Below are 21,343 nucleotides of genomic sequence, written 5' to 3'. Positions count from 1 at the left end.
AACAACTCATTTGTGTAATATTTTTTCCTCACCTCTTCTTTCTATAACCTTAGAAAATTTTTATGCTAAAAAAGGAATTCTTGGTGATGCAGGTAAGTGATTTAAAAGCATAAAATACTTTCAATTTTTCTCTTTCAAAAACTTAAAATTAAGTTCTCAAAGAAATGTCAAATTGAATCTATATGATAGAATCCAGGAAGAAAACACAGTATTTCTGGGGGTGAAAGGCTTTAGTCTGTAAGGGTTAAGGGTGAAAACCTTCTAAGGTAATGGGAATACACTGTATTGTATCTCGATTTGCATAGATATGACATGGGTCTCTGTTGTTGTTGTTGTTGTTGTTGTTGTTGCTAAGTGCCATCGAATCAGTTGTGACTCATAGCGACCCTGTAAAGGGTTTCCAAGGAGCAGTGGGGGAGTTTCAACTGTTGACCTTCTTGTTCAAACCAACCTTGAGGTAGAGTGCTTTGATACCATACCAGGACTTCCAACATGGATCTCCACATAGGGTAGACACTCATGGAGCTTGCATACTCAACCTTAGAAAAACCGGGCTCTGTGATACAGGGATAAGGGCATAATCTGAATAGGTAAAAGAGGGAAAATAGTGTTAAGGTGATTGACTGTCTTATGGATGTTGGTTTCCCTTGTCTACTGTTGTTAAATAGATATTTGAGTGGGATAGAAAGGAATATTAGGAAATATGATTACAGAAAGCTTATAAGACCATAGTCAGCCTACAGACTGATTGATATACCTAAAAGGGATTCTATAACTTGCCCAGTGAAATGGGCTTCTTGTGGAGCCTTTGTAGAGAGTAGTCTCTTAAGTGGACTCCTGAGTCCCATCCAGAACCTTCTGAGGTGGAACATTCCCACTTGAAAGTACATGCAGACCAACCCAGAGCAGTTAGAAGAACAGAAGATACTTCTTGAAAGAAAGATCAGCAGAAAACAAAACAAAACAGCTGACTGTTTGACTATTGCAAGAATAAGCAAGCTGTTTGCCTTGACGACATCAAGGCAAGCCATTAAGTGCCTTCTGAACTAACCCCCTTCCAATACTGAAACTCAAAAAGAAAACATGAGCAGGCTTTTAAGCTTGCTGGTGACCACATTGGTCTACTTGTGAGTGGAAGTGGGGGAAGGCAGTAATGAAGACATGGACTGAGTTCGACCATGTTCCATAGACTCCTTTCAACCTTGAGATGAGAGAGAGAAGAGGAAGGATTGGTTGGTCTGAAGTTTAGCAAGACTTGGGAACTTCTGAGCCCATGGACACTGACCTAGCCAGAGGGGACTAAGCTGAGAGTGAAGCTTCCAGCTGATATGAACTGGGGAGAGGTGCACAAGAACACCCAGACTTGCAGATAGTACCCATTTGACCTACCTTCAATGGCTTGATGATCAGAACTCGACTAGAGAAAGATAAAGATTTTATAAAGGAAGCAAGTGGAGATTGCTACAATTTGATGAACTTGCCCTTTACTTATGGATGTAGTTGCTGAAAATAACCACTGAGAGAGAAGGAGTATTGACATCAAGGATCAAGCCAAACCCTCAGGGATGATAGGGACGGGCAGTTTAGACATTGGCAACCTAAGATAAGGGGGCTATGAAGCACAAAGTGACTGGCTTACAAGTTTTCAAGAGGGAGTTTAGTTTCAGAGCAAGGCAGGGAAGGTAGACTCTCCACCAAATAGTTTTCATCTTGTCTAGCTGGGTTTGGTGAAAGGAGATGGGGATAGGATTCATTTGATTCAATAATGAGTAATTGTTATAATGACTAATTGTGATGGTCACAACTATAAAGGTAGATATGTAGCAAAAAGGGATGAGTAGTTAATCTTACAGTCTAACAATAGAGGGAAGAGGGAGAGGGAAGAGCAAGAGGGAAGAGCAAGAGCAGAACAAGGGATCCTAACCAGAGAAGCAGTGACACCAGAGATGGAGGCAGAGATGATGATGTTGTTGTTGTTGTTAAGTGCCGTCGAGTCGGTTCCGACCCATAGCGACCCTGTACAGGGTTTCCAAGGGTGTAAATCTTTACGGGAGTAGAAAGCCTCATCTTTCTCCCGCGGAGCGGCTGGTAGTTTTGAACCGCTGACCTTAAGGTTCGCAGCCCAATTCGTAACCACTACGCTACCAGAGCTGATGATATGGGACGATAAAGCAGCTGAGGACTCTAGACTCATGGAAAGAGAAAGGCTGTGTGCTGGCGGGCAGGATGCTGGCTTACACAATATGCCCTTTGGTTTTTCAATAATTATATATTCCTGCATGCTTTTGTGTACATTAAAAAAAAGTGGGGGGGGCTGTTAGATGCAAATACTGAAAACCAATGGTGCCTACAGGGGATTGTAATCATTGCAGTGAAACAAAATACAATTGGCTGAGTGCAAAACTGATTTCCTACAATGTACACTATCACTAAATTCATAATAAAAGCTTTTTTAAAAACCTCATGGGGCTGTGCAGTGAAGATTTATGCACTTTACTGTATAAACATTAAATCTCAACATTTAAAAGTAAAGCAAAAATACAGTAAGTTACCTTTTTCAAGATTTGAGCATTCAGACATTGGAGGGATGCTCAGCACATGGACAGACTATGAAAAGAGCTCAGAATTTTAAAAACCTGCCTTGAACTCTGTATATGCATGATACAACGCTGAGTATAGTTTGTGCATAATCTCACTTAACCCCCATAATAACCCTGTAATGGGGAATTATTATCTCCATTTTGCAGATGAGAAAACTGTGCCCCAAAGGCTGGGGTCATACAACTCATCAAGTGGCAAGTCCTGTGCCATTTCACTATCCCATAGTATTGGCCTCAATTAGAATTTTCCTGTAAAGGTGTTTTTTTTTTCCTTTCAGAAATGTGACTTTTCCTCTGTCAGTAGAATGTTTCATTCCTTACTACACAATGTGATAACAAAAGAATGACAGATTGATGTACAAAGAGGTTGGGTTCTCTGAGAAATGCTGCTCTGAGCACTTGCTTTTCCTTCTCTTCACCAGTAAGGAAAAACAATCAAAACTAGTCTCTCATTTACAGCCCAAAAGAGGAGTCTTTTTACCCTCTCCCTGGTGATTCCTCTCAAGTGCTGTCTGCAGTGGTTGAAAGCCAATATCTCAAGTGTTTACTCAACATTTCTGTACTCAGGAGAGAGAGTGGTCTAACTATTTTAAAGCATGTCTGAATAGAGGAAACTTCATACCTTCTTCACAGAGTAATTCACAGAGGCTTTTTGTAGTGGTTAGCTGCCATTGAGTTAGTTCCGACTCATAACAACAGAATGAAACACTGCCTGGTCCTGTACCACTTTCACAATTGTTGTTATGTTTAAGCCCATTGTTGCTGACACTGTGTCAATCCATTTCCTTGGAGGGTCTTCTTTTTGTTGCCCCTCCACTTTTCCAAGTATGATGTCCTTCTCCAGGGACTGGTCCCTCCTGATAATATGCCCGAAGTATAAGATATAAAGTCTTGCCATGCTCACTTTTAAGGAGCATTCTGGTTGTATTTCTTCCTAGAAAGTTTGTATGTTCTTCTGGCAGTTCATGGTACTTTCAATATTCTTTGCCCACACCACAATTCACATGCATCAATTCTTCTATAGTCTTCCTAATTCAATGCCCAACGTTCACATGCATATGAGGCAATTGAAAATACCAAGGCTTGGGTCAGGGACATCTTAGTCCTCAAACTGGTATCTTTACTCTGAAACACTTAAAGAGTTCTTGTATAGCAGATTTACCTAACTAAACATGTCTTTTGATCTCTTTGTTGTTTTTTCCCATGATTGTGGATACAAGCAAATTGAAATCTTTGAAAACTTCAGTCTTTTCTCCATTTATCATGATGTTATTTCTTAGTCCAGTTGTGAGGATTTTTGTTATCTGTACATTGAGGTGCCATCCATATTGAAGACTGTAGTTTTTGATCTTCATCAGTATTTCAAATCCTCTTCACTTTGAGCAAGCAAGGCTGTGTCATCTGCATATCACAGGTTGTTAATGGCATTGACTTTAAGGTACAGGCAATCCCTGTTATTAATGCAAAGTTTATTCTATTAAAAATCCAATGTACAAATAATGGTGGAGTCCTGGAGTAGCACTTCAGGATAAGCACTGGACTACTAACCACAAGGTCAACTGTTCAAATGCTTCAGCCACCAATACAGGGTCTCTATGAGTCTAGACTGACTCATCGGCACTTAACAGCTGTAGGATAAGCACTGGACTGCGAACCATAAAATTGGCGCTTTGAGCCTACCAGCTGCTTCTTGGGAGAAAGATGAGGCTTTTTGCTCCCTCAAAGATTTACAGCCTCAGAAATCCTCTGAGTCAGAACCAACTCCACCACACTTAACAACAACCTCAATGAAAAAGGGTTACAACTTTGTGACATACATCAAGCATTATTATAATTATTACCATATCATGTTAAAGATGTTTTAGTGCATCTGGAAATGTTTCTTTAGCATTTTATATGCATAGAAAGGGACACTGTTATTGTTAAGTGCTGGGGGAGTCCATTCTGACTCATAGTAACCCTGTATAGGGTTTCCAAGGAGAAGCTGGTGGGTTTGAACTGCCAACCTTGTGGCTCACAGTCCAGTGCTTATACTACAGCACCACACCAGGACTCCAGAAAGGTACTATATACTAAGAAAAACATTTGACTAAATGATATTAGATAAGTCATACATTTTTTTTATGCAGGAAAGGAATCACACAAGGGTGCTTCAAAGAGTTCATGGAATAATGGAATAAAAGATAATGGTATGTTTCCAAGAACTTTATGAACCCATCTTGAATAGTATATATTAGGACAAACATTTCATTGATCATAGATACAAACTGTATCTAACTGTTAGGTGTCCTGGTAGTACGTAGGAGAAGCACTGGACTGCTAACTATAAGGTTGTTGGCAAAAGCACTCTTTGGGAAAAGATGAGGCTATTGGCTATGCGTTGGAATTTACTCAATGGCAGTGGGGTTTGTTTCGTTGGTACCTAGCTAGTCTGGCTTTTATACAAATGTCAATGAAAGAGAGGCAGAAACAGACTCATAATCTGGGACTGGGGACCGTGGGTGGTACAGGTGGTTAAAGCTCTTGATTACTAAACAAAAGATTGGAGCCTATCTATGGCACTTTGGAAGAAAGATCTGACGATCTGCTTCCAAAACAAACAAACAAACAACAAAAAAAACAAACAGCCATCAAAAACTTTATGGAGTACAGTTTTACTTTGACACCAATACAGCCAATAAGAGTCATGGTCAGCTTCAAAACTGACCATGTTTCAACCACTTTAGACAGTGGCATATGATCAAGAACTAAAGGGAGAAGTCCAACCTTCCCTGAAGGCAATGATGAAAAGCAAGGTATAGGGAATTGACAGAAAATGAATTGCCATGTTTCAACAAAAGGATGCTACACGGGAAACACTCACCCATTTATGTGAAGACATTTGGAAGACAGTTACCTGGACAACCGACTTGAAGAGACATATTTGTACTCATAACAAAAGAAAAATGATCCAACAGAATGTGAAAATGATCAAATAATAACACCAGCGTAACATTCAAATAAAACTTTGCTAGAAGCAATTAACAAAATGGTTTCAAGAGTAGACCAACCAAATCAACAGCACCTGAGAATAACATCAACAAAAACAATTATTATTCTAACTACAAGCTGGGAGAATTCGAAATAAGAGGTATAGTCTATGCCTTTGAAAAATAGTCTAGAGGATTTGTTGACGAAAAAAAAACAAAACAAAACAACCACACACAAATCAAAATACAAGCTGAAAATGTCCAGCTGCTTCAACTAAAATGGTAGAGGGACATATGTACATGTCCAGGGGATACTGAATCTCTAGAAGGGGCAGAGCCAGATGGTATCAATGTGAGACGATCTCTCAGGAACTATCTGCTGGCTGACTAGGAAAGGTGAAAAAACTATTTCCGGTTGGGGAAAGGCCTGGGCTAAGGGAGACCAGAAGTCAAGTGCCTGGACAGAAGAAACAGGGGGCTGAGACAGGTGCTATTCAGGGGCTATGAAACCACATTATAGAAGACTTGAATTGAACTTGCAACAGACAATGGACCACTGTGAGTGTCTAACAGGAGACACAATAGGATTCACAATATATCAGAAGAAGACATGCCAAAAAAGCTGAGGAAAAAAATAGCCCAAGGCAGAGTTTGTTATAAATAATTTAGGGACAAGATGGAGTTTCTTCTGGGGAGGAAGATGTGGTGGTTTGAGAAACAATAATAGAAGAAATGAGACCCCTTTAGGCTGTGCTGTTTCTGCCAGGCACATCGATAGCATTCTCAGGGTCTGACATCTAGAACTTGTGCGATAAATAGTGTTCCTGGTTGGTACAGTTAAGCACTGGATTACTAGCCTAAGGCTTGGCAGTTCAGGCTCACCCAGAGGCACCTTGGAAGACAGGCTTGGTAATCAATCTACTTTTGCAAGGTCAGAGTCATGAAAACCCTGGGGAGCAGTTTAACTCTACATAGCGGGGTCACCATGAGTTAAAATCAATTCAATGGGCACTAACAAGAACCAAGCATGACTGAGGAACAGGATGGAGGGAGGGTGTAAAAACAGGAGGAGATTCATAGGCCACTAAGTACTACTGGGAATTCCTGGTTGATGCAAAGAGTTAATATGCTCACTTGCTAACCTGCTAACTAAAAGGCACCCACTTAGAGGTGCCTTGGAATAAAGGCCTGGTGATCTGAAAAAACAACCACTGAAAACCCTATGAAGCGCAGTGCTTCTCTGACACACATGGTATCATTAGGAGTTACCGTTGACTTGATAGCAAGGTTTTTTGTTTTTCTTTTTCAGTTGTTATCTAGTAAATTCTGACTTATAATGATCTCATAGTTTTACAGGGTAGAAATACTCCATAGGGTTTTTTTTTTGGCTTTAAACTTTACAGAAACAGATCACCAGGACTTTCTTCCGTGGCACCATTGAGTAGGTCTGAACCATTATTCTTTTGTTGTTAAGTGCCATCGAGTTGGTTCCAACTCAGAGCGACCCTGTATAGGGTTTCCAAGGAGTGGCTGGTGGGTTTGAACCACTCACCTTGAGGTCCAGGGCTTTCCTACAGCTCTACACCAGGGCCAAAGTTACCACCATCAAGTCAATTTTGACTCAGTGTGACCCTATATAGGGTTTCTGAATATGCAACTCTTTACTGGAGTAGGTAGCCTCATCTTTTTCCCTCAGAGCAGCTGGAGGATTTGAACCACCTGAAATTTGCCGCTCAGTGTCTAATCCACAGTGTAATCACGGCTCCTTACTGAAGGATCTTGAGAAACTGAAGAAGCGGTGACATTCAAGAAAGGAATTAATTACTTTGGGTAGATTTGGAGGTGGCAGATGTAAGTGGAGATTCATGGCTAGAAACAAGAAATGTGATTAGAATGTTTTTGAAAAGTCAGAGCTAGGACATAGCTTTGGAAGTCATTTGTGGATTAGTGGATATCAGTTAGAATTCTTATTTGCAAGAAACAGACACTTAGTCTAGTTGATTTAAATAGAAATAAACTTGCTGAGAAGATTGTAATGCTCAAAGACACTGGGGAGTTTGTAGAACAAGACAAGAAGGTCATGCAGCCAAAACCCCCATTACGCCATCAAGGAGACTTCTGTCACTGCTGCTGCTGTGTCCCTAGTGTCCTTGGACAGGACACTGGACACTCCCACCAGCACTTCTGACTCTTCCCCCTAGTGTTCCCTGACTTGTATGTCAGAGAACCTGAGGCCCTGGGTGTGAAGCACAGAACCTAAGTCACCGCCACACAAAAAGCAGCAAGAGAAGCAGAAAAAGAGACTATTGGAATCACTGAGGTCAAAAGGAGATTTGCTTCTCACCAGAAAGAATACAGTGGAAAGGAGGTTCAGATGCTGCAGCCCCAAACCAAGACGCAATCAAGCCCACTGCTTTCAAGTCAATTCTAACTCATCATGACCCTACAAAGGGTTTCTGAGACTGTAAATCTTTATGGGAGCAGACATTCTCATCTTTCTCCCAAAGAGCAACTGGTGGGTTTGAACCACCAACCGTGAGATTAGCAACTCAATGCCTAGTCCACAGCACCACCAGGGTAGCTGAAACCATGCACATTTATTTCAGAGAGGAAACGGGAGAAGTCAGAGCAGGTAGTTCCAGAGGCTCACACACTGAAGCTGGAGTCATGCACCGAGAGGACGTGGGTACTGCTGTAGCTGTTGTTATGTGCTATCAAGTTAATTATGACTCAGAGTCACCCTATAGGATAGATTAGAGCCATCCCATAAGGTTTCCAAGGCTGTACTCTTTACAGGAGCTGTTTATCATGGCTCCCAAAGAACAATGAAGTGCTGGTACCATTGAAACAGTGCTAGAGAGGTAAGAGTCACAAGGATCCACTGGAATGCAAGCTTCTTAAAGCCAAGAAGTTGTTTGTTTAAAATTTGTATTGTCTACTACTTTATCCCCAAGGCTCAGGAAAGGCTGAGTACATGGTTGTTGTTGTTGGGTGCCGTCGAATGGATTCTACCTCATAATGATCCTATATGAAAACATAGACTTACTCCCATAGAATGTCCGAGACTGAAATCTTTATGGGAGGAGATTGTCTGGACTTTTCTCCCATGGAGTTTCTGGTGTGTTTGAACCACCAACCTTTCAAATAGCAGTTGAGCGGTTAACCATTAAACCACTAAGGCTCCTAGAAGTTCATATTTGTTGCTGTTGTTGTTAAATGCCGTCAAGTTGTTTTCGACTCATAGAAACCCTGTATAGGATTTCCAAGGAGTGGCTGGTGAGTTTGAACCACTGACCTTGTGGTTCAAAGCGACATTGAGATCTAGTGCTTTATCCCACAAAGCCACATGGTGTTATTATTGCTACGTGCCCTCGAGTTGGTTCCGACTCAAGCGACCCTGTATTGGGTTTCCAAGGAGCAGCTGGTGAGTTTGAACCACTGACTGAGGTTTAAACCAACCTTGCAGTCCAGAGCATTAACCCACAGCATACCTGTTGACTGAATAGAGGAATACGTGAATAAACGCCCCTACATACTGTGATACTCCAGATGTTTGGACTGGGACATTCTATCTATTGCAGTAATAGACAAAAATGGGAAGCAAAGGCTCTTGTCATTGAGAGGAGTCATGTTCCACAGACTGTTCCAGTTTAAAGCATTTGTTCAGTGGCACATGACTTTGCGATGTTCACTGCATGCCAATCACACACTTAAGTGGAGCCCTGAAATGCCACTTTCTAATATGGGCTGGACTTTCACATTCCAGTTGCTGACATGTCTTTTCAGAGTAAGGATGGCATGTCCCTTCCTTCTTACAAGTTTGTGTCTACAAGATAGATGTACCGTACGGATGGTTGCTGTTTCTCTCCAGATTTCTGTTGTGAGTTGGAAAACAAGTGTGGCAATACCCACTCACTTGGAATTTATGGCCCAGGCCTGGTGGAAGGTTGGGAGGTGGCATTCCAAAATAAGCACTGGATATCTGTTCATATTCTTTCTCATAGACATGATAACTCAATGCTTGAATACCTTCTGGAGAAAGCACCTACCTCAAATCCCCAAATGATCTCTCACTCTCATTAGCATCATTTGGTTTAGCCTGGTACATGGAACAACCCGATTTTGTTCATTAACAAATATGTTCAGTCAACCTATCTTAGCCAGAATTGGATTTTGGGGGAAGGTGGTAAGATTGGTGTCTTCAGATGCTGTTGCTGTGTTGTGTTGTTTGCTACTGTTGAATTGGCCCTGACTTTGGGGACCCCATACATAAGGGGATCACAAGTCTCCACTTACAGATGGTGACTCTGTTTGAAGGGCATTGGCTAGGAATTGAACGTCAGTATCTTGTATTGTTGTTGTTGTTAAGTGCCGTTGAGTCGGTTCCAACCCATAAAGACCATGTATAGCGTTTCTGAGGAGCAGCTGGTGAGCTTGAACTGCCAACCTTGAAGTTCAAACGGCTTTACAGTCTGGCACATTTACCCATAGCACCACACCAGGACTCCCCAGTATCTTGCATAGATGACCAGAATTCTACCACTCAGCCATCATGTCCCTCTGAAACTTGGATTTCTTGAAAATAAAGCTGTAAGAACACTGAATCTGGAAACACATTCAGAAACAAAAACTAAAAACCAACTCTCAGGAAAGTCACTGTGGTCAGCTGCCTGGTTAACATGCACCTAATATATTTGGCCATTGTGGAAACGGAACTTCATTTACTGTAACATGATGCAGCTATTTAGCAATTCCTCCTCCTTCTTCTAGTTCATTCTGCAAGGAGATAAATCTTGAAAGCAGACTTGGAGGACTCAGCAGGAGGCTTTCTAAAGTCATTTGGGTTGTAGCTTCCATAGCACCCCTCTGCGTTTTCTCAGCAATCAGAACCGACGCAAGAATGCTTGAAGCATTTAGCTCCAGACCAGGAGCACCTATGGTGTTCACAAAAAATCTCTATTGCCCCACTAACTGTCCTGAGTATTACTAGGAGTGCAGGTTGTTGTTGTTGTTGTTGTTAGGTGCCTTCAAGTCGGTACTGACCCATAGAGACCTTATGCACAGCAGAATGAAACACTGCCTGATTCTGGGCCAACCTCACTATTGTTGCCACGTAGAGAGAGGTAGAGAGAGGTTGCCACGTAGAGCAAGGTTGCCATGTAGTGCAGCTAGAGAGAGCTTATCATAAAGGTACTAAGAGTACTCTTACAACTCTTACAACTCTTACAAATTCCAGATAGTAGACAAGGACTGAACTGTCAGTTTCAAAGCCAGGAAACAAAGGCACCAGGAATTAAATAATTTCCCTCAGGCAACTTGTCTGTTTCAGTGACAGAAGTTCAGTTTCTCCTACAAAAATGAAACTACAGCTCTGCCTTAACCTCTAGTCCTCCTTTTCCCTTGAGGTTTGAGCCTTGTGATTTTCTTCCTTGATCCAGGCAATCACAACTACTTTTACTTTGTTGTTGTTAAGTGCCAGTGTTGTCGGGTCGGTTCTGTATAGGGTTTCTGTGGAGCAGCTGCTGAGTTTGAACTGCTGACCTTGTGGTTCACAGTCCAGTGCTGATCCTACAGTGATCCTACAGGAATCTTTTAGACTTTAGTCTGCTATTATTATGCTTTTGCATTTAAGGAGCCCTGGTAGCGTAGTAGTTACTAATCGGGCTGTGAACCGCAAGGTCAGCAGTTTGAAACTACTAGCTGTTCCATGAGAGAAAGATGAGGTGTTCTGCTCTCGTAAAGATTTACAGCCTCAGAAACTCTACACAGGGTCGCTATGAGTCAGAACCGACTCCACGGCACACAGCCACCACCTTTTACTTTTAACATGCTTTCCCTAAATATACCAATCATTCTGCCTCACTGCAATCCCACAGGACTGCAATCCCACAGTAGAACTGCTTCATAGAATTTCTGGAGCTGACTCCTGTATCTACAACTGGTGGTGGGTATGCACTGGCAATATTTTGGTTAGCAGTCAGCCTAGCCAGGTCTCCTAACATGTCTTCAGAAACACCATACTTCATTGACCCTAACATACTATCAGTTATAAAGTAAGCCATTATTTTATGTACTACTGAAAAAGAAGAAATGGTACCAATTAAATTTAAACATCATGTCCTCAGAGATGTTAAAATATGAAGGGAAGGGGAAAAATTTTTAAAAGAATATGTCTCAGGATCCAGGAACTGCAGTATATTATTTGCCTGCTCAAATTCAGAATCCCCTCTGTTCTTCACCAGTGATTTTGGGAAGTGCTTCTTCCTGTTGGCCAACCCTGTGGTCCTATTGGGAACTGCCAATCCTTGTCTTCTAGTTAGTTAGCTAGAGAGTGTAAGCAGGAAATCCTAGCTGGGCACAGCAGGGGACTGACCTGGGGTTTTAAACTGGAGTAATAGAACAGTGCTTCCTCTTCCATGACAAAGATGTGGACCGTGGACCATGGACCTTGGGTATGGTTCTAGCCTGGTGGGGAAGCCTAGTTTGAGACAATGAAGCTGCTTCCAGAAAGAGATGTTGAGAGAGATAGACAAGAATCTCAACAGGGCTGAATAATTTGAATGCATTTGTTCCTGAGACCAGACACAGCAGCTTGGCGCAAACCATTAATGGGTTCCGATGATAGCAAAAAGTTGTTGATTGGAGTCCATTAAGAGGTGCTTTAGAAGGAAGGTCTGACAATTTACTTCAGGAAATTCAGTTACTGAAAACCCTATAGAGTGCAGCTTCCACAGCGTTGTCTGAGTCAGAATCGACTTGGTGGCACCTGGTCGCTAAACCTTGGGTAGGTTTTGTCCTATGCCAAAAGAATCCTCTTGCTCACAGACACCAATACAACAAGAAAACCAGAAGTATCCTCCCTGTCTCCTCCAGGCCCCCATGATGAGGAGACTAAGGACAGTAATGGCAAACACTCTGTTCTTCCTTTGAGAAATAAGCCACCATCTTCCACTACCAAGGACTGTGAGCATTATGTTTCTGCCTATTTCTTCTCTGAGGACATAAAGTTGTTTCTGTTTTTTAACAGTGAATTTAGGTTTTTTAAAAGACAAGAAAATAACAAGCTATCTCTGGTAGGGTAGCAAGGTAAAGGAAAAGAATACGCATTCACCATGACAAAAGAGAACAACCAAAAAGAAACAGTCAGAAACAATCTGACTTTCTCTCCTAAATTCCTTCTGCTAACCATGTACTCTTGATCCTTTTTCATAGCCTCGTTGGGAGAAGGTGTGGGTCGGGGTGGAAAATTAAGGAAGAAGTTTTTGAGAATTTCAGAAATAAAATTGTAGGCAAAGAAAGCTTAATATAACCTGAAGTTGCTCTCAGACCATGATACTACCAGAATTCTGAGGCTTGTTAATGAATATTTTCTAAAAAACTTTACTATATAAAACTTTCAAAGCCATCAGGGAATAATACTAATCCACTCACCCTGTTTTAACTCTTCAACTGTTCCCAAAGCCTCTGGTTTTCTATTGCAGAGCAAGGTAAGTGGAAAATTGCTTTTGAGGTTTCTTTTGTGCAATAATAATCTTGGGCAGCCCCCACCTTGATGTGTCCTCATGTGCACCTTGTAAATTGATTCCAAACTGCTCCTGTATTCAAACACCTGATCCCCTTGGAAACCAGAAAGAAAATGAATAGTGGTAAAAGCCCATTTTAACTAGTACCAAGATCAAAACCTTCATTACACAAATATGTTTGTCCCACATCATCTTTTAAGTCAGAAATATTCATTAGGATTAGGTATCAATTGCACACCTACAATATTTTTCATCTTAATGGCGGCCTAGTTGTTGAGTTGTCTAACCCTTAATGATAAAAAGAAAACAGGACACACGCAATAATAACACACATTTCTTCCTGCTGCCCCAAATAATGTTATTACCTTTTCTTCTACGTTTATTTTAGTTTTTATAGTAACACTTCCTTTATAGTGTTTTCAGAAGACTTATTAAGTTTTTAGATGAAGAAATGGTGAATGGGAGTGATATTATTACCTTATGGATCTTTGATCAGTGCTTTCCCCCAAAGAATGCCTTTTGTGGGGAAATACTGAATGAAAGAAAACCATAGCCTACTATGGAACTATCATTGAAACATTGTGCTTCCATTGAGCCTGTTATGAAATGTACCAGCTGCCTCTTTTCTTTCCAGATTAGGGGGGAAAATGAAACAAAATCACTACATATTGCAAACATCACCAGCTTTTGAAGATATCTGAAAGATAATTGCTATTAATCTGCTTCGTTAGTGAAAACAGTCCTTCTATCAGAATAAGAGCAAGGATTGCTCAACTCACCTTTGGTGTGGGTCTGAGATCCCTGCAATATAACTGCTCATGTTGAGTTATTGAAGCCTGCCATGGGCTATCTCTATCTATCCTAATTTCTTAGCTAATTCCCATATTCTATTCCTGTTCCATGTCTTGGCAAGGAACTTGGGAATGAACTCCTAGTGTTAACAGATTCAGCAGCTGGGGTACACCAAGGTGTACCTTGAGTATCATAGTAGTCCAAAGCATCCCTTTTGGTGTAGGTCAGAGGCTTGACCTGCCTCCGTTTCTGTGCTTGGGATTCCTAATCACTTGATCATGCCTGTGACCAGTCCCCACACAACAGTGAACTCTTAAATATCTCATTTGTTTTCCTATCTTCTTTTTCCAGTGTCAAACATGAATTTAAACTTCAGAAAACTGTTCATTTTCATGTCATATTTCATGTGGTTTGGGTGGGTATGACACCGTCTCAGCTCCAGCTGTGTTGTTGTTGTAACTGCTGTCAGGTCGTTTCTGACTCATTGTTGTTGTTGTCAGGTGCCATCGAGTCGGAACCGACTCATAGCGACCCCATGCACAACAGAACGAAACAATGTCCGATCCTGGGCCAACCTCACTACCGCTGCCACGTTTGAGTCCATCAGTGATGCCACCTGGCCAATCCATCTCCTTAGGGGTCTTCCTCTTTTTCTCTGACTCATAGAAACCCTGTATATGGTTTCCAAGGAGCAACTGGTGGGTTTGAACCACCGACCTTGTGGCTCAAACTGGCCTTGCAATCCAGCGCATTATCCTGTATTACCACACCAGGACTCAACTCCAGCTGTAGGAGTTACCAAATGGCCTAAACCTAGCCAATCAGTGTATTTAACCTTTTGGTCACAGTGACTGATTCAGAGATAAGCATTTGAAACAAATTAAGCCAAAGAGAATCAATTCTGGGACTGTAGTGAAAACTACTGTGGAAGAGAAGCTTATAACTCTAGACCAAGGGGTATCAACTGTGGCACTATTGACATCTAGTTGTCCTCATGCAGAATATGTACATAGAGACAGGTCCCGGTTGCCTAGAACCTGAGCAGTACAACGGGAACCATGACGACAGCAAAATGGCTGGATCTTGGATCTTCACGAGGCTGGGGGCAAAGATTTCGCCTTGGATGAGGATGCGGATGAGAGCATGCACAAATTGAAAGAAAAAACAAAGAAACGGAAGGGTCGCGGCTTTGGCTCGGAAGAGGGGTCCCAGGCACGGATGTGTAAAGATTATGACAGCGTGGAGCAGGATGGCGATGAACCGGGACCCCAACGCTCTGTTGAAGGCTGGGTTCTCTTTGTCACTAGAGTTCATGAGGAAGCCACTGAGGAAGACATCCATGACAAATTTGCAGAGTATGGAGAAATAAATAATATCCGCCTCAACCTGGACAGACGGACAGGATACCTGAAGGGATATACTCTAGTTGAGTATGAAACATACAAGGAGGCCCAGGCTGCCATGGAGGGCCTCAATGGCCAGGATTTGATGGGACAGCCCATCAGTGTTGACTGGTGTTTTGTTCGGGGTCCACCCAAGAGTAAGAGGAGAGGTAGCCGCAGACGCAGTAGGACACCAGATCGGAGGCGGCGCTGACACGTGCTCTGTTGTCCTGGCCTTTCCTGCAGAGATTCTATTTGACCGTGCTGCTATGGAGAAACTGACCTTGGTTAGAACTAACTGTGTATATATTTAGTCTTTTACCTGCCATGTATTTGAGTTGTGAATAAATGTCCCATTTTTGTTTTCTACAAAAAAAAAAAAAAAAAGAATATATGCATAGACCAAGAGAAAGTGTTCAAACAGAACAAGGGGATATTCAATGGTTTAAAATTAACAAAGGTATGTAGCAATTTTGTATCCTTCCATCATATTTATTCAATCTGTATGCTAAGCAAATAACCCAAGAAACTGGATTATATGCCGAAGAGTGTGGTTTCAGAATTGAAGAAAGACTCATTAACAATCTGTAATATGCAGATGATACAATCTTGCTTGCTGAAAGCTAACAAGCTTTAAAATACTTACTGATGAAGATCAAAGACTACAGCCTTCGTGTAAAGAAAACAAAAATCTTCACCACTGCACCAATAAACAACATCATGATAAATGGAAAAAGCATTGACGTTATCAATGACTTCATTCTGCTTGGATCCACAAATGACACTCATGGTAGCAGCAGTCTAGAAGTTAAGTGATACATTGCATTAGGAAATCATTTACATAAAACCTCTTTAAAATGTTCAAGAGCAAAGATATCAGTTTGAAGATTAAAACATGCCTGATCTAAGCCCTGGCATTTTTAATAGCCTCACATGCATGTGAAAGATGGATAATGAATAAGGCAAACCAAAGAATTAATACATTTGAATTATGGTGTTTGAGAAGACTATTAAAAGTACCACGGCGTGCTAAGAGAACAAACAAATCTGTGTTGGAAGAAGTATGGCCAAAATGATGATAGAAGCCATGATGATGAGCTTTGTTGCTCACACTATTTTAGGAAGAACTTCATGCTTGGTAAAGTGGAGGGTCAGAGAAAAAGAGGATGGCCCCGGGGAGATGGAATGACAAAATGACAGTAGCAACAGGTTCCAGTGAAACAATTGTGAGGATGGTGTAGGACTAGACAGTGTTTCACTCTGTTGTACATAAAACTCCTATGAGTCGGAACCAATTCAATGGCACCTTACCACATCAGCAACATTTCTTTGTTCTGGGGAGCTGTTTCTCCAACTAGATGCCAGTAACACTACTCACTCCTTCAAGTTGTGAAAACCAAAAATGTCTCCTGACATTTGCAAATGTCACTGGGGGTAAGGTGACCATGGTGTCTACTACACTGGAATGAAGACTATGTGACTGAGACTTTAACTCCAGGAGGACTCCATCAAAAGGAAATTTCCTGATGCCAAAATATAGGAAGTAGAACCAAGAGAAGAGGCAAACTAAGTCCCAGTGACATTCCTTACGTTACTGGCGCTGGAGCTCAAACAGTTGACTGCTAAATGAAAGATTGGTGGTTCAAATCCACCAGTCACTCCTTGGAAACCATCTACAGAGTCACGATGAGTCAGCACTGACTCAATGGAACTTAATAACAACATGAAAGAAAAAGAGAAAATCAATTGGATATCATCATATTAAAAGTATATATTGATCAAAAACTGTTGAAATAAGTAAAAACAACAAGACAGGTTGGAAGAAAATACTTGAAAAAAATGTATCTGATAAATGGCTCGCATTCAGAATGAACACAGAATTATTTCAACTCAATAATCAAAAGACAAGCAGCTCAATAAAAAAGCGGTAAAATTTTGAGAAGACATTTCATCAAAGATATTTAGATAGCAGACACATGAAAAGAATATCAATCAACATTAGGAAAATTTAACTTTAAATTAACAAAATACTTTTATAAACACACTCCTTGTTGTTGTTGTTAGGTGCCATTGAGTCGGTACCGATCCATAGTGACCTTATGCACAGCAGAACAAAACACTGCCTGATCCTGGGCCAACCTCACTACTGTTGCAACGCTTGAGTCCATCAATGCTGCCACTTGGCCAATCCATCTCTTTGGGGGGATCTTCCTTTTTTTCTCTGATCCTCCACCTTATCAAACATGATATCCTTCTCCAGTGACTGGTCCCTCCTGACAATCTGTCTAAAGTATGAGAGACGAAGTTTGGCCATCTTGGTCTCCAAGAAGCACTCTGGCTGCACTTCTTCCAAAACAGATCTATTGGTTCTTTTGGCAGCCCATGGCTCTTTCAATATTCTCCTCCAACACCATAACTCAAAGGCATCAATTCTTCTATGATCTTCCTTATTCATTGTCCAGATTTCGCATGCATGTGAGGTTATTGAAAATACCATGGCTTGGGTCAGGCGCACCTTAATCCTCAAGCTGATATCTTTGTTCTTCAACACTTTCAAAAGGTCTTGTGCAGCAGATTTGCCTAATGCAATACATTGTCTGATCTCTTAGACTGCTGCTTCCGTGAGTGCTAATAGTTGATTCAAGAAGAATGAAATCCTTGACAACTTCAATCTGTTCTCCATTGATCAGAATGTTGTTTATTGGCCCAGTAGTGAGGATTTTTGTTTTCTTGACATTGAGATGTAATCCATACCGAAAGTTGTGCTCTTTGATCTTCATCAGTAAGTGTTTTAAGTCCTCTTCACTTTCAGCAACCAAGGTTGTATCATCTGCATATCGCAGGTTGTTAATGAGTCTTCCTCCAATCCTAATGCCACGTGTTTCTTCATAGAATCCAGCTTCTGGTATTATTTGCTCAGCATACAGGTTGAATAAGTATGGTAAAAGAATACGACCTTGTCACACAGCTTTCTTAATTTTAAACTATTCAGTGTTCCCATGTTCTGTTTGAACAACTGCCTTTTGGTCCAGGTACAGATTCCTCATGAGCACAATTAAGTGTTCTGGAAAACTCATACTTCGCAATGTTGTCCATAGCTTGTCATGATCCACACAATCAAAAGCCTTTGCATAGTCAATAAAGCACAGGTAAACATCTTTCTGATATTCTCTGCTTTCAGCCAAGATCCATAGGACATCAGCAATGATATCCCTTGTTTCACAGGCTCTTCTGAATCCGACTTGAACCTCTGGAAGTTCTCTGTCAGTGTATGCTTGTAGCCGTTTCTGTATTACCTTTAGTAAAACTTTACCTGCATGGGATATCAAAGAGATTGTTGATTTCTGCATTCTGTTGGGTCACCTTTCTTTGGAATGACAAATATGGATCTCTTCCAATCAGTTGGCCAGATAGTTGTCTTCCAAATTTCTTGGCAGAGATGAGTGAGTGCCTCCTGGGCCGCCTCACTTTCTTGAAAGATTTCAATTTTTATTCCATCAATTCCTGGTGCCTTGTTCTTTGCCAATTCCTTCAGTGAGCCTTGGACTTCCTCCCTGAGTATCACTGGCTCTTGATCATATGCTACCTCTTGGAATGGTTGAACATTAACCATATCCTTTTGGTGCAGTGATTCTGTATAGTCCTTCCATCTTCTTTTGATGCCTTATGCATCGTTCAACAATTTGCCCAGAGAATCTTTTGATAACGAAAGTCAAGGCTTGAATTTTTTCTTCAGTTCCCCCAGCTTGAGAAATGCTGAGCGTGTTCTTCCTTTTTGATTGTTTCTGATTCCAGATCTTTGCACATTTTGTTGTAACAAAACAACAAAACATGGTAATTGAAATACCACACACTGTTAGAATGACTAAAATTAAATAGCCTGAAAATTCCAAGTGTGGAAAAGAACGTAAACAATTGTAACTTTCATACATTTTCTCAGAATGCAAAATAGTACTACAACTTTTTAAAAAGAGATTGGCAATTTCTTTAAAAGTGAAACATATTCTTACTATTTTTTGTTGTTAAGTTCCATTGAGTCGGTTTTGACCCATAGAGATCCTGTATATGGTTTCCTAGGAGAAGCTGGTGAGTTTGAACTGCCAACCTTGGTATTCAAACTGACTTGCAGTCCAGTTCATTATCCAGCACCCAGGATTCCATTCTTACTATGTTGTTGTGTTTAGTGTCATTAAGTCAGTTCCAGCTCATGTTGTTGTAAATTGCCGTCTAGTCAGTTCTGACCCATAGGGACCCTGTAGAGGGTTTCCAAGGAGCGACAGTTCAAACCAACTTTTCCGTCTAGTGCATTAACCCACAGTGCCACACAAGGACTCCGACTCATAGCGACCCAATGTAGGGCTTCCAAGGAGTAGCTGGTGAGTTTGAACCACCAACCTTGCAGTTCAAACAATCTTACATTCCAGTGTTTATCATACAGTGCCACACCAGGACTCCACTTTTTCTTACTATGTTCCTGTTCTTGTCCTTATGTGTCATCGAGTTGGTTCCAACCCATAGCAACCCTGTATAGGGTTTCTCAGGAGCAGCTGGTGAACTTGAACCACCAACCTTGCAATTCAAACAGACTTTGCAGTTCAGTGTATTAACCTATAGCATCACATCAGAACTCCATCCAACCCTAGGTATTGACCCAAGAGAAAGGAAAAATCTATGTCAAAACAAAGTTTTATATGTGCATGTTCTTATCAACTTTATTAATAACATCTCAAAACAATCCAAATGGCCAGCAACACATGACTGTATAAACAAACCATTGTATATAAATACAATGAACTACTACTCATTTATAAAAAGAAATAAACTCTTGATGAATGGTCTAATATTACACTATGCTACAAAGAAGCCAGGCACAAAAGATTACACCTTGTATGATTCTATTTATAGAATAATCTAGAACCGGCAATATGCTAGTAATGGAAAGCAGATCAGTGGTTACCGATGGGTCTGGAAGTTGTGAAGGAAATTAACTGCAGGAAAGGCCAGGATGTAGAATTTTAAAGTAATCTTCTATATCATTATTTTGGTGGTGTTTACATGACTATCACATTTGTCAGAACTCTTTGAACTACATCTTAAAATAGATGCTTTTTATTATATGTAAATCATTTCAATAAAGCTGCCTCCAAAAGCAAGAATAGTGACATGAATAGGCTTCTTCATCTGTATTGTATGAGAACAAAAATGATATAAAATATGGGTCAGGAAGTTTGCTCTGTAAAGGACAGGAGAGTAAATATGTTAGGTTTTGAAGGTCATACAAACTTTGTTACAACTCTGCCTGTTTTCCCATTAGAGCAATCATGTGTTGTTTTTGTCAAGTGCTGTTACGACTCATAGTGATCCTGTATGGGGTTTCTGAGGAGCAATTGGTGGGTTTGAACCAACAACCTTGTGGTTAGTAGTCCTTTGCTTATCCTACAGTGCCACACCATGACTACACAAAGCAACAGTGTTGTTGTGAAGTGTCCGTTGAGTCGGTTCTGATCCATAACAATCCTATATAGGATTTCTGAGGAGCATTTGGTGAATTTGAACTTCTGACCTTGCGGTTCAAAATGACCTTGTGGTCAAGTGCTTATCCTACAGTGCCATACCAGGACACTGTAAAGCAATCATAGACAATACATAAACTAATGAGTATGGCTGTGATCCAATATAATTTATTTTAAAACACTGAAACTGAATTTTATATATTTTCCTCATGTCATGAAATATTTTTGAATTGTTTTCCTCAACCATTTAAAAATGTAAAATCCATTCTTAGCTAGCAGGTCATACAAAAAACAGATGGCAGACCAGATTTGGCCTGCGGGTTGTAGCTTGCCAACTCCTGCTACAAACATATGTTAGCAAAAATACAAGAATCATCAGGACCAATCGAAGAGGTCATGATGTAGTAAGAATTTCTAATATCCCATTCATACTTCCATGTTAAAGATCTGTATAGATTATCAATAAACAGTAAAATAAGCTTTATTTTTAGAGTCTTGGTGTGGCACTGGGAGCTAATGTGCTGGACTGCAGAGTCACTTTGAACAGCAAGGTTGGTGATTCAA

The 21,343-nt window shown here is 40.8% G+C and overlaps 1 protein-coding gene across 1 annotated transcript in view; it reads left to right on the top strand.

The window, feature by feature from the left end:
• Positions 1 to 15,480, top strand: part of LOC102827294 (RNA-binding protein 8A-like) — a 38,142-nt gene extending 22,662 nt beyond the window's left edge. The window contains exons 2-3 of the mRNA XM_006868077.1: positions 13,051 to 13,056; positions 14,953 to 15,480. Of these exons, the coding sequence (XP_006868139.1) occupies positions 13,051 to 13,056; positions 14,953 to 15,480 (534 nt within the window). The remainder of the gene's footprint in view (positions 1 to 13,050; positions 13,057 to 14,952) is intronic.
• The last annotated feature ends 5,863 nt before the right edge of the window (positions 15,481 to 21,343 follow it).

This window comes from Chrysochloris asiatica, unplaced genomic scaffold (genome assembly GCF_000296735.1).
Source record: "Chrysochloris asiatica unplaced genomic scaffold, ChrAsi1.0 scaffold00115, whole genome shotgun sequence".
NCBI lineage: Eukaryota > Metazoa > Chordata > Mammalia > Afrosoricida > Chrysochloridae > Chrysochloris > Chrysochloris asiatica.
This window is presented reverse-complemented; position numbering and strand designations above follow the sequence as displayed.